Raw genomic sequence first — 13,319 nt, 5'->3', positions numbered from 1 at the left:
GTATCCTAAGGGACTGTCGTTTACATTGACAGTCCCTTTAGTTTACATTGACAATCCCATTAGTTTACATTGACAGTGCCTTTAGTTTACGTTGACAGTCCCTTTAATTAACGTTGACGGTCCCTTTAGTTTACGTTGACAGTCCCTTTAATTACAGGGTGGTCCACGAAACATGATTGTAACAAAACAACTTGAAAGTCGTCTTTGAACTATGAATTTATTTATTTGTGGCATTATACTACCATATTCTCTTAGTTCTGGCATTTCCAAAATATTACCGGAGATATTAAGAATTTCGTTCATATTTAGTTTTTTTTTATCAAACAAAACCAAAATTGTCGAATTCTGAACGTCAACGAAATATTTCATATCTCCGGTATGTTGAAAGAATAAAAAAGGCAGACCACATTTTGGAAATGTCAAGACTAGGGATATTTTGGGATTATTAAATCTAGAATTTTACTTCTAAAATGAGGTTTACAACTAAAAGACGCATTTGATTTTCAAGATCAAAGACGACATTCAATTCGTCTTGCTACTGTCGTGTTTCGTGGGACACCCTGAATGTTTCTGAAATACAAAAATTAGTATTTACAATACAAGTATAATTGTTCTTATTTACAGGTACTGAGGAAACGTACTGCCAAGTCCGGGATCATGTTGAATCTCCGACCTGCTCTGCCACCAAAATAAACCGGATCGGAGAACAGCTCATCCGGTCAGGAGATTCATGCAACCGGATTATAGAGCCAATACTCCGGTTCCCGGATCACGGGATTCGGCCGGGAGATGCGGGAAACCGGTTCCACCGAGCAGACTATCCGGGTGGGATAATGTATTTTTATAGAGATCCGGTCTCATCACGTCCATCTCGATCCCCGCAATCCCCTGGAGACTTAGGACCCAGTCTTCTCCATCCTCCTCCATCCTACCATGCTAACTATTCTACTCATAGAAACCTGGAGTACCGGGGTTCCGGGGAACCAGGAGAAACAGGAGGTCCGGGAGGACCTGGAGGACTAGGAGAACTAGGATATGAGGATGGTGATCAGGAATATCGTCCTTTAACATTATCCTACGCTAGACACTGAATCAACAATGAAGGAAAATTTCTCCGAGAATTGAAGTATTCTTCTGAATATGAACATTGAACACACTTCACTGCTCGTTCAGACCCATGCTCTTCAGTAAATGTACTTATTAAAGAGGTATTAGTTTAGTACAAACAGTTTAGAGCAGCATAAAACCGTCAAGAATCATAATACAGCCCGTACAGGAACAGTACAGTCTAGTCAGACGATAAACAAAATTCAGCTCATTAAACTTAAAACCATTTCAGTGATTTTGAAATCTATCTGAATCAAACAATGGCAATTAGTTCTTGAAATGTTAGGTGACATGGTACATTATTAATCATTCCGTTTAGTGACATTTTTCTCCAAACATTTCGGAACAAAGCTTGTAAAAAAAAACTTTATTAGTCATACTTCAGATGGATTTGTTTAAAGGGCAGTCGGTCCTTTATTGTTAAAAAAATGTGGCAAACCTTTTTTTTATGGTAAAACTTGTGGCAAACCTTTATTTTCTTGTAAACTGAAGTGGGAAAATTTCATTCTATTCTATGTGGCAAACCTTTAATGCCTTAAACCTGGCTTGATTCTGTGATATTTCCACCAAATACTTCCACTGAAAGTGGATGCATGAGGTTTACTAACTCTGTTTGTTTTTAATTTAAATACTTAATGGATGGTAAACACTAAATTGTCAACTTTTGCCTCCAAATTGGTTGAAAGCCAGACAAATTTTTATAATGTAAACTTTACTAGTTTCTTGCCTTACACTTTTATCAAATAGTTTTGCAGAGAGATGGCATTCATTCTTGGCTATCCTAGATGTCAGGATATCTCTGCTGACAGTTTAAAATATAGCTTGAACTAGCTTAAAATAGTTTCTATTAGTTTGAAATATTTTTGAATAGTTTAAACTAATATTTCTCTATACATTCTATCCTGCATTTGTATTGTGCATAGATAAGAAAATAAATTTCAAATTTAGACATGTTTAATTAATTTCAATAAACATAAATCTGTATTGTACTATTTTTTTTTAAATTGCATAATTATCCGATTCACAGGATCCTTCACAGTTCATTTGGTAGGATCCCTTTAATATCAGCTATGGAGGATCCTTTCAATATCAGCTAGGGAGGATCCTTTTAATATCAGCTATGGAGGATCCCTTCAATATCAACTAGGGAGGATCCCTTCAATATCAGCTATGGAGGATCCCTTCATTATCAGCTATGGAGGATCCCTTTTATCAGCTATGGAGGATCCCTTCAATATCAGCTATGGAGGATCCCTTCAATATCAGCTAGGGAGGATCCCCTTTAATATCAGCTATGGAGGATCCTTTCATTATCAGCTATGGAGGATCCCTTTAATATCAGCTTGGGAGGATCCCTTCATTATCACCTAGGGAGGATCCCTTCAATATCAGCTATGGAGGATCCCTTCATTATCAGCTATGGAGGATCCCTTCAATATCAGCTAGAGAGGATCCCTTTAATATCAGCTATGGAGGATCCCTTCATTATCAGCTATGGAGGATCCCTTCAATATCAGCTATGGAGGATCCCTTCATTATCAGCTATGGAGGATCCCTTCAATATCAGCTATGGAGGATCATGGAGGATCCCTTTAATATCAGCTATGGAGGATCCCTTCATTATCAGCTATGGAGGATCCCTTCAATATCAGCTATGGAGGATCCCTTCATTACCAGCTATGGAGGATCCCTTCAATATAAGCCAGGGAACATCCCTTCAATATCAACTGAGGATGATCCCTTCAATATCAACTAAGGAGGATCCCTTCAAAATCAACTAGGGAGGATCCCTTCAATATAAAGCCAGGGAACATCCCTTCAATATCAACTAGGGAACATCCCTTCAATATCAACTAAGGAGTATCCCTTTAATATCAACTATGGAGGAACCCTTCAATATTAACTAGGGAGGATCCCTTCGATATAAACTAGGGAGGATCCCTTTAATATCAACTAGGGAGGATCCCTTCAATATCAACTAGGGAGGATCCCTTGAATATCAACTAGGGAGGATCCCTTGAATATCAACTAGGGAGGATCCCTTCAATATCAACTAGGGAGGATCCCTTCAATATCAACTAGGGAGGATCCCTTTAATATCAACTAGGGAGGATCCCTTCAATATCTACTGGGGAGGATCCCTTCAATATCAACTAGTGAGCATCCCTTTAAAATTAACTAGGGAGCATCCCTTCAATATCAACTTGAAAGGATCCCTTCAATATCAACTAGAAAGGATCCCTTCAATATCAACTAGAAAGGATCCCTTAAATATCAACTAATAAAAGAGTTTTTAATATCAACTAGAGGGACCCTTTCATTCCAACTTTTCACGTTTTTTCTTCACCATGAAGGACAGAAAACTTAAAGAAGAAAAGTTTTAATTATGTTAAAAGATTTTGTTTGTTTGTTTACAAAATAAGTTTTGAGAACACTCGTCGAGCCTTAAAAAAAACTTTACAGAAGAGCTTTTATACATTCATTCAATACAATGAAGACGACTTTTGATTTAAACTTTGATTTGTATAAAGCTGTTAAACAGCATGGATACATATAAACCTAGAAGTCAAGAGAAACTGTCAATTAAAAGCTTTGATTACTTGGAAACTTGTAATTCGAAAAAAGCTTGTTTAACAATCAAAACTTAAGTAAAAAGGTCGTCTTCATTGTATTAATTTGATATAATCGCCTACTATGATGTTTTTTCAAATACATTTGTTTTCTTATAAAATTTAATTTTATAGCAAATTGAATGAAAACCTGTAAAAATACAAAAAGTGAAAGCTTTATTTTTTCCAGTTAAAAAATTTCATCCTTGAAGTTTTCTTGAAAAGTAATTTATTAAAATAATGACAAATGTTTTTAAGGTTTTCTAGACGATTTGAAGAATTTTAATCTTAATTCTTCCACTCCGATTAAACTGCAAAATGCATGTTGTTTAAACTAATGACTCGAAAAAAAGAGTTTTACAGTATGCATTTTTTTGCATAAACAGAATATATTACAGCACAGCAAATGTATATTTATAAAAACTATAGCAAGTTTAAGATTTGTATACTAGGGTAGTTTAAAGATTTGTAAATGGTAGAGCAGTTTAAAGATTTGTTTATACTATAGGGTAGTTTAAAGATTTGTATAAACTAGAAAAGTTAAAATATTTGTATATATTAGTGTAGTTTAAAGATTTGTATATACTAGTGTAGTTTAAAGATTTGCATATAGTAGGGTAGTTTAAAGATTTGTAAATGGTAGAGCAGTTTATAATATAGGGCAGTTTAAAGTTGTATATACTAGAGTAGTTTAAAGATTTGTAAATGGTAGAGCAGTTTAAAGATTTGTATATACTATAGAGTAGTTTAAAGATTTGTATATACTAGAGTAGTTTTAAGATTTGTATATAGTAGGGTAGTTTAAAGATTTGTATATAGTAGGGTAGTTTAAAGATTTGTATATAGTAGGGTGGTTTAAAGATTTATTTTTACTAGAGTAGTTTAAAGATTTTTATATAATAGAGTAGTTTAAAGATTTGTATATAATAGAGTAGTTTAAAAATTTGTATATAGTAGGGTAGTTTAAAGATTTGTATATACTAGAGTACTTTAAAGATTTGTATATATCAGGGTAGTTTAAAGATTTGTATATAGTAGGGTAGTTTAAAGATTTGTATATAGTAGGGTAGTTTAAAGATTTTTATATATCAGGGTAGTTTAAAGATTTGTATATATATAGAGTAGTTTAAAGATTTGTATATACTGGAGTAGTTTATAGATTTGTATTTAATAGAATAGTTTAAAGATTTGTATATACTATAAGGGTAGTTTAAAGATTTGTATATACTAGGGTAGTTTATAGATTTGTATATACTAGGGTAGTTTAAAGATTTGTAAATACTAGGGTAGTTTATAGATTTGTATATACTAGGGTAGTTTATAGATTTGTATATAGTAGGGTAGTTTAAAGATTAATATATAGTAGGGTAGTTTAAAGATTTGTATATAGTAGGGTAGTTTAAAGATTTGTATATAGTAGGGTAGTTTATAGATTTCTTCATACTACAGGGTAGTTTAAATATTTAAATATTTTAGGACAGTAATATAGATATATAATATACATACTTGGACAGCTGAAAGATTTACATATTTTGTACTAGGTGAATGGTCGTTAAGAAAGGACGGATTAAGAAAATATTATTAAATTAGTCAGTCAAACAGTTTAAGCTAAATCTTTAGAGAACAAAATAACTTAACAATATGCATGCAGCCTAACGTCCGCATTATAAATAGAAATAAACAGAGGATAAAGTTTACTTAATACTCAGTATCTGGTTAGGTTTGAAACCGGAGCTGGTATGGAACGGAGAAAAGAACGTTCCTGTTCATCCAGTTCCATCCCCTTCATACTTACTCTTCAATCTTTATTTGGTAAAGTAGACAGGTACAAAACTACGTTTCTGCAGCAACCTCTCGACAAACTCTTGAAGTGAATTATAGGACCACACAAAAATTAAACAATTTCGTCAACCCGCATGGAAAGTCTTAATTTTTCACTTAAAGGGATTGTAAGCGTAATTTCAAGTGACCCTTCATGCACAGATAGCAATGCCTCATTTACAACGGTATCCTTGAACAATTTGTCAGATCAAGCATTAACTATATATCCATGATTTTGTTTCTTTAAACCGTTTATTTTCATTTGATATTTCTCTGCTATAAAGTGGCTTGCCTATAAGAAGCGATGGAAAACTAATCTGAATTAAACACCACATTTTTGATCGGAATATAGGTTTCAATGGTACCGTTGAAGACTATGCTTAAAATTGTCAAGGTTGCTGCACAAGGGCAGCTTAACCCTATCTCTGCTGGGGTACTTGAAAACCAGGATATGCTGGGGGGGGGTCAATTTGACCCCCCCCTCTAAATCCCATGTTGTATGTCCAAATATGACAAATGATACATCATTAGAAAGCTCTTGTGCTCTACTTTTAGAATCTGCAAAAAAATTTGCAAATTTGCAAAAATTGAATTTTTTATCGCAAAATCCAGTTATATAGTAAAAATGTGTGCAAAAAAAATTTGTCAAAAAAATGAAAAATTATACATTTTTGAAAAGCCCTTGACCATGCCATTTTAAATATGCAAAAAATTTTGCAAAATTTTAAATAACCTGATTTTTAATCAAGAAAAACTAAAAATGTGCAAATTTCCTTTGACAGGTTGTTTGCAAAAAATTTGCAATTTTTTTTCGCAAAACTTGTGCAATTTGTTTCCTTTTGTCAAAGGCTTTCCAAAAAGCTAAATTTTATCAAAATCTGACTAGTGAAAGTGGGTCAAAACAAAGATTTAGTTTGTTACAGGAAAAAGCAGTCATTCAGGCAGTGTGCCTGAGGACTCAGGCAGTTAGTATTAAAGCCCTGTTTTAGGCCTAAAGGGAGGGCTATGGGTATGTAAGAAAAGTCAGAAAATTTCAACAGCCTCAGACCAATACTTTTTGAGTTATGTAAAAAAACTACAGGGGGGGGTCAAATTGCCCCCCCCCCCCCAGCAGGAATAGGGTTAAAGATTTAATCGTTAAATAATTTTGAAAAATTAGAAGGATCAGAAGTGTGTAAACTGGTCCAGAAGTGAAAAAATACACACATGTATCTTTTCCATTTGTTTAAAACAGCTTTATTCCTTTATTTAAAGCATTAAATTCTAGTTGAGGTAGAAAAGAACAAAAAATATTGCTTTTATTTCTTCCTCATTTCATTTCCTCGTAGTAACTTATGCTTAAGGCCTATACTAAGGCAGAGTGCAGTTTATTTAAAAGCCTGTGCGCGTATTGCAATTCTCGAAATTCATCAGGAACAGTTCGGCGAAATCAAAATTGCAAAGTTTGAGTGCTCGGAGCGTGCTTGGAATTTTACAAAGAGTCCATATACCACATACAGAGCGGTCCATATCATATTGGATTATCTCTTTAAGCCTTAAAGTTAAAATATTTAGAGAAACATATCCTGTATTTTCTGAAATCAAATTGTAAAAACAACAGTCTAGGATGATTCAATCTTTTTAAAAAATATATTATTGGTGTCCCACATCATATTAGATCGTTTATAACTCTAAATTGAGATTTAAGGGACCAATTAGAAAAGAAAATTTAAAAAAAAATGAATCATTAAAAAGAAATGTATGAGGCTAATATAAAAATTTTCTTGCAGAAAATACCAGGTTCGAGTATTATGTGCGTATTTTGGCGTTAAAGATTTGAGATAATCACATATGATATGGGACACTCTGTATGATATGAAATAGAAAATATTGATTGCAAATTTTAAGCAAATGTTTAAAACATTGATATTTTTCATCTTGAAAATTAACATAACTAGAGTATACCGAACAATAAAATGTTTTTGTACTAGAAAAGTATGCTGGAATTTTCGGGAGGAATGTATAGAAACTTAAAGTAGTAGTGCTGTACTGGCGGAATTTAAAGTTGTAGTACTGTACTGGCTGTACTTCCTCTGAGAAACTGAAGTACACAAATATACTGGGGTTCTTGGACTCTTCACAGATCTCTTTCTTCAATATTACGCTTGATCAAGATCTGACAATATTTTAGAATTATATTGACTGAAGGGACTGAACGAGTGATTCTAATTTATCTTCAGTTCATAAAATTGCATGTCTGATTTATAAGGTACCTTTTAACCCTGTTTGATGATAGATGAGATATCCTTTTTTTTGTACTAAAATTGATTGTTTTGCATTGCGGTTTCTCTGTTAACAATATTGCGGATTTATGCTAATAATTTTCACCTTTTAGAAAGTTTCAAAGAGACCGGCAATGAATGGTAGTTGAACTGAGATTGCAATATTATTAAGAAATCTTTTAGGATTAATTCTAAGAAGAACTAAATCTTCGATATTGTTACAACGATAGCGGTATCCGATGTAAATCGGACATGCCACTCGACAAAGTCGAAATTTCGTTTACATTAAAGACACTAAAAAATATAAACATAAAAAAGATTTACCCCTCCCCCCATCCTCCTTCCCCTCAATACATATTTAATATCCTATCCTATCCTATCTCCTTACTTGGTGGATTGCACAGAGTAAACTTTCTGCTGTCTATTGAATACAGAAATATGTCCAAGATATTCAATATGCAAATACACCCCTACCCCCTCCCTCCCCCCTCTCAAACTCCGAATTCAATTCCGCACAAATACGGTTCAATATTTCTGTTGCTTTATCTCCCCAAGGCATCGACCTTTAATGGAATCTGAAAAAATGGATTTTTTTTTCGAAACGTAAACGCGGTCTGAAACTTGAAATATAATAATACATACAGGGTGTCTCACATCATACTGGATAGTTATCATGTATTAAAGAACTGTATTTACTTTCCATTTTTAGTGGGACTCTCTGAATTTCTTCTATCAATTGGATTTCAACTAAGCAAAATTAAAATTTGAGATTTTTGAAATTCAATAAATTGTATTTTAGTCCCAAGCAGAGTAAATTGTGATGTAACAATTTGCAAGCAGAAAATACAGTATTATATGTGTATTTTGGCGTTTAAGTTTGGAGATAATCCAATTATAAAATGCTCTGACGTATTGTATAAGAAAATTAGTCATAAAAAAGAAATTGGGATTACAAATATAATATGAAGCAAATTTGTCAAATTAAAAAAAATTGAGATTGAAAAATAGGGTTAAAAATAGTGGTAGAGAGAGGTTTCTCCCTCCCCCTTCAAACATGCTGACAAACCATTGTTAAGAATCTGTGAACTCAGTCTCATAATTATAATTTTATGCTAAGTTGAATTTTGTGCTGGGTTTGTCGTTTTCAGATTTAATTTTATCATGTACAAAAACATACTAGGGCGTTTTTATCTACACAAAGATGTGATCTCTGTTTGTTTCTTAACTCAGGAACCCCTTAACCGATTTGCCTCAAATTTTTATTGGGGAAGTCGGGAGAGCCACGGGAATGTTCTTAGCTTAGCTTTAATATTCTAAAATGAGTGTAAAACTAGTAAAAGTCGTAATTTACGACAATGCGCGGTTAATCGGTGGGACTAACTATGACCCGTCCATTTAAAATAATACTGGATATTTTTTTATTCCTATTCCGATTGGGCTATTTTTGTCTATTGTAGATTCGAGGGGGGGGGGGGTGCCTTGGGTGCCCATGAAAGAAATGTAAAAAAATTCTACAGTAAACTAAATAGATGTTTTGGAATATATTTGTCAATTGAAATTTTCTCAATAAATCAATGTAAGAATCAATTATTTATTTTTGATCGTTATATTGAATTTCTTATTCTTTATGAAGTTGTTCGCAGATTTCTCAAATTCTTCAAATGTCGTCTTTTCAAAAAAAATTCATGAAATCTACAGAAATTGTTTGTGAACAATGAGACATTACAGAATCCAATAACTGAACAAGATTGCTTATTTTCGATGAAAATAATTAATTTTCATTTTCTCAACCTGTTCCTAAACAACTAATAAGTTTACTGTAGAATTCTACCACATTTCTTATTTAGTTATTGAATCATTTTTTTAAAAACAAATTCTCAAAATTATCTCTCAAAAATGAACAATCAATGAGGATTTTAAAGATTGAATTTGCGCTCTTGCTAAACAAATTTGCACAGTAAAAACGTCTCATAGGACTCAAATGATTCCATCAAAATTTATCCACAATACTACATTCTCAGTTCAACTACCATACATTGCCGGTCACTTTCTTTAAGTAATATTTTTTTTCAAATTTAACACCTTACTATTTAGAAATATTTAGCAAAGGCATAAAAAATATATGATTATGCCCCTAGAGTTGATTCATGTCCCTAGAGTTGATTCATGTCCCTAGAGTTGATTCATGTCCCTAGTGCAACGTTTTCAAGGTTTCAAGGGTACCATTCTAAAGTATTGAATTGTTGATGTATGGGGTCTCATTCGAAATTACGTCTACAGTTCGCTTAAAAATAGAAACCACAAAAAGAAAATCGCATATTTTCATGTGTCAAATTTTGCGGGTCACTTTATAAGTTATGTAGAGGGCTGCGGAGTGCCATAGTTTTTTTCTTCCATTTAATCATTTTAGCAGAAAGATAAGGATTTAAATATATCGATACACATCCAAATTTATCTTGAACCATTGACTGAGAATACTTGAATATTGCACACCCTTATTTTCTTTCTTTCTTCTGAGAAATTGGATAAATTTAGGTTTATGTGCACATATAAACCAGTCAATACAACTATATAGTATATACTGTATACAGTATATACTATATTCTATATACTGTATACAATACAACCATATAGTATATACTGTATACAATACAACCATATAGTATATACTGTATACAATATATACTATATAGTATATACTGTATACAATATATACTATATAGTATATACTGTATACAATATATACTATATAGTATATACTGTATACAATATATACTATATAGTATATACTGTATACAATATATACTATATAGTATATACTGTATACAATACAACTATATAGTATATACTGTATACAATATAGTCCTGAGCCCAAAACTTAAGACAGGGTATCGTTCTGAAAACCAGTTTTGGAACCTGGGTTTCATAAATGGGGTTAGGCAGTTTTATGAATATCAATATTTTAGTTATGAAATATTATTTTATTTAGTTTCTTAATATTCTCCATTTTTTTCGAATCTCTAAAATCAAAATCTACACAAATGTTAAGACCCCAAAAAGGAAACTTTAAAGTTTCGTTCAACGATTTCGGCCTCTGAGCCGAGAACTTAAGAGTTGAACAAAACTCCCGAGTTTCCTTTTAGTGGTCTATGCATTTGCGTAGATTTTAATTTCAAGAAATCAGAAGACAAAAAAGAATGTAAAGAAATAATGAAATCATATTTCTTAGCAAAAATATTGGTATCTGCAAAACTCAAAACAAACCCCATTCATGATACCGGGTTTCCGATACTTGACTTTATTATGATACTCTGTTTTAAAGTCCGTTGTATACCGTACACAATATAGTTCTGGGTACAGAGCCTGAAATTTAAAAGAGATATCGTTGATGGAAACTGATGAGTTTTTTCCTTTTTGGGGTCTTTAAATTTGTGTAGATTTTAAAATAATGGAAAATATGAAGAAACTAAATATAATAATATTTCACAACAAAAATATTCATATCCACAAAACTGCCTAACCCCATTCCTGCAGCCCGGGTTTCAAAACTTGTTTTCATAACGATACCCTGTCTTAAGTTTTGGGCTCAGAGCCCAAAATTTAAAAGAGTATCGTTGAACGAAACTCTCCTGTTTTGGGTCTTAACATTTGTGTAAATTTTGATTTAAGCGATTCAAAAATAATAGAGACTGAGAACATGAAGAAACTAAATAAATTCATATTTCATTACAAAAATATTGAAATCCACGAAACTGTCTAACCCCATTCGTGAAACCCGGGTTACAAAACTGGTTTTTATAACGATACACTGTCTTAAGTTTTAGGCTCAGGGGGTCCCATGGATACATTTGCTTACCGTCGTATTCAATATAGTCTTGGATACAGGGTGTCCCAAGGATGGAATTGTAAACAGATAAATGATTTAGTGTTGGATACCTGGGTGTCCACATTGATACAGTTGTATACTGTATACAATATAAAGATACAGTTGTTAACACAAATTCGAAATATAAGGAAGACAATTTTACCGACTCAAATGCCGTAGCCCTTTCTCAAGACGTGTTTATCCATTTCCTCCATGTAGCACCCACATGTCAAACCCCGCTCATCCGTTTCCCGCCTCACCCCTCTATAACACATCCCAGCTCAGTTAGGTTTGGAGAGTTGAGCTGGTAACAGCTCCGACACAGGGAGCCTCTTGACTCCTTTATGATGATGCCGCAGATACTCAGCGTGACGCTCCTGTTGATCTGCTCCACCAACATGAAGCTCTACATCACTCCCATGAAGTACCCACAAATATTCATCATTAATTCCTTTGTTAATTTCTAAATCAACCAATTTTAATTCTGCCTGAAATGCAAATATTTCAAAACTTTCGTTTTTAAATAAATGTTAGAAATATCCATTTTTAGATCTCTTTATTTTACTATGGTGACTTTTAAAGTCAACAACAGTGTGTTCTAGAATGCATTTTTGCATTTAAAACAAATATATAACTGAAACTAGCTAGATATCTGGATGTTGTATACAATCTGAGCTGAGCTGGTAACTTTTGAATGGTGGATATCAGGATTAATGCTTGATCCACTCTTTTTCCTTATCTCCAGATTAAATAATGCTTGTTCACCTCTTTATATTAATCTCTAGATTAATTTACCGATCGGGATTAAAGATATTCCATTCTAAAGTTTTCAGCTCTGAAAACTTTAGAATGATATATCCTTAGTAAGGATCGCTTAATCTGATTATCCAATGTACACACTTTTGATTTTCTTCTTATAATCCTCTTTTTGGATATTTCTACTGTATAAAAGTTACGTTTGATAACAATTACAGATACAATGCAATATCAATTGAACTAATATCCGATTGAATTAAAGTCAGCTGTTCACAAGCCGGCTTTTAGAGCATTTAAACAAATAAAAATTTAATCATGTTAATATGAAATTATTAAAAAACATATTTTAGGACTATTTTTATTTTGAACGTTAGTCTTAATAAACATAAATCCAAAACATTCGTTTGTTCAATCGATGTTTAGTACAATTGATATGACACAATCAACACCAGAAATTAAAACCGGGTTTCAAAACTTAAACAGTACATCTTAACATGACACGCTGATTGGTTAAATTTTTAACTTCTTTCTTGGATATCGAATGCGTTTTAAAATAATCTTGGCTTTAGTAAAACCAGGAGTTTAAGCATTAATCTTGATATCCACTATTCTAAAGTTTTCAGCTCTGGTCTAAAAAGTAGAATCTATGGAAGAAAGTCCCGGGAAAAAAAGTTTCTGGGAAAAAACCTGGAAATAAAAACTTTGAAAAAAAGTCAGAATTTTATCAAGTCCTTGGAAAAAATGTCACTGGAAATAAAGTCCTGTGTTTTGGATTCCTGGGACTTTTTTTTCCTAATATAGTATGGGGGCAGCCAATAAAGTCTCAGGAAAGAAGATCTCAGGAAAAAAAGTCCTGAAGAAAATAGATCCGAGGAAAAGAAAAACCTAGAATTGTGAATC

General features: G+C 32.7%; 1 protein-coding gene across 1 annotated transcript in view; it reads left to right on the top strand.

Moving 5' to 3' along the window:
• The window catches only part of LOC111710183 (uncharacterized), a 34,723-nt gene extending 32,667 nt beyond the window's left edge, over positions 1 to 2,056 (top strand). The window contains exon 14 of the mRNA XM_023484244.1: positions 625 to 2,056. Within this exon, the coding sequence (XP_023340012.1) occupies positions 625 to 1,091 (467 nt within the window). The 3' untranslated portion in view covers positions 1,092 to 2,056. The remainder of the gene's footprint in view (positions 1 to 624) is intronic.
• Positions 2,057 to 13,319: the final 11,263 nt, after the last annotated feature.

Source organism: Eurytemora carolleeae, unplaced genomic scaffold, assembly GCF_000591075.1.
Source record: "Eurytemora carolleeae unplaced genomic scaffold, Eaff_2.0 scaffold136, whole genome shotgun sequence".
NCBI lineage: Eukaryota > Metazoa > Arthropoda > Copepoda > Calanoida > Temoridae > Eurytemora > Eurytemora carolleeae.
This window is presented reverse-complemented; position numbering and strand designations above follow the sequence as displayed.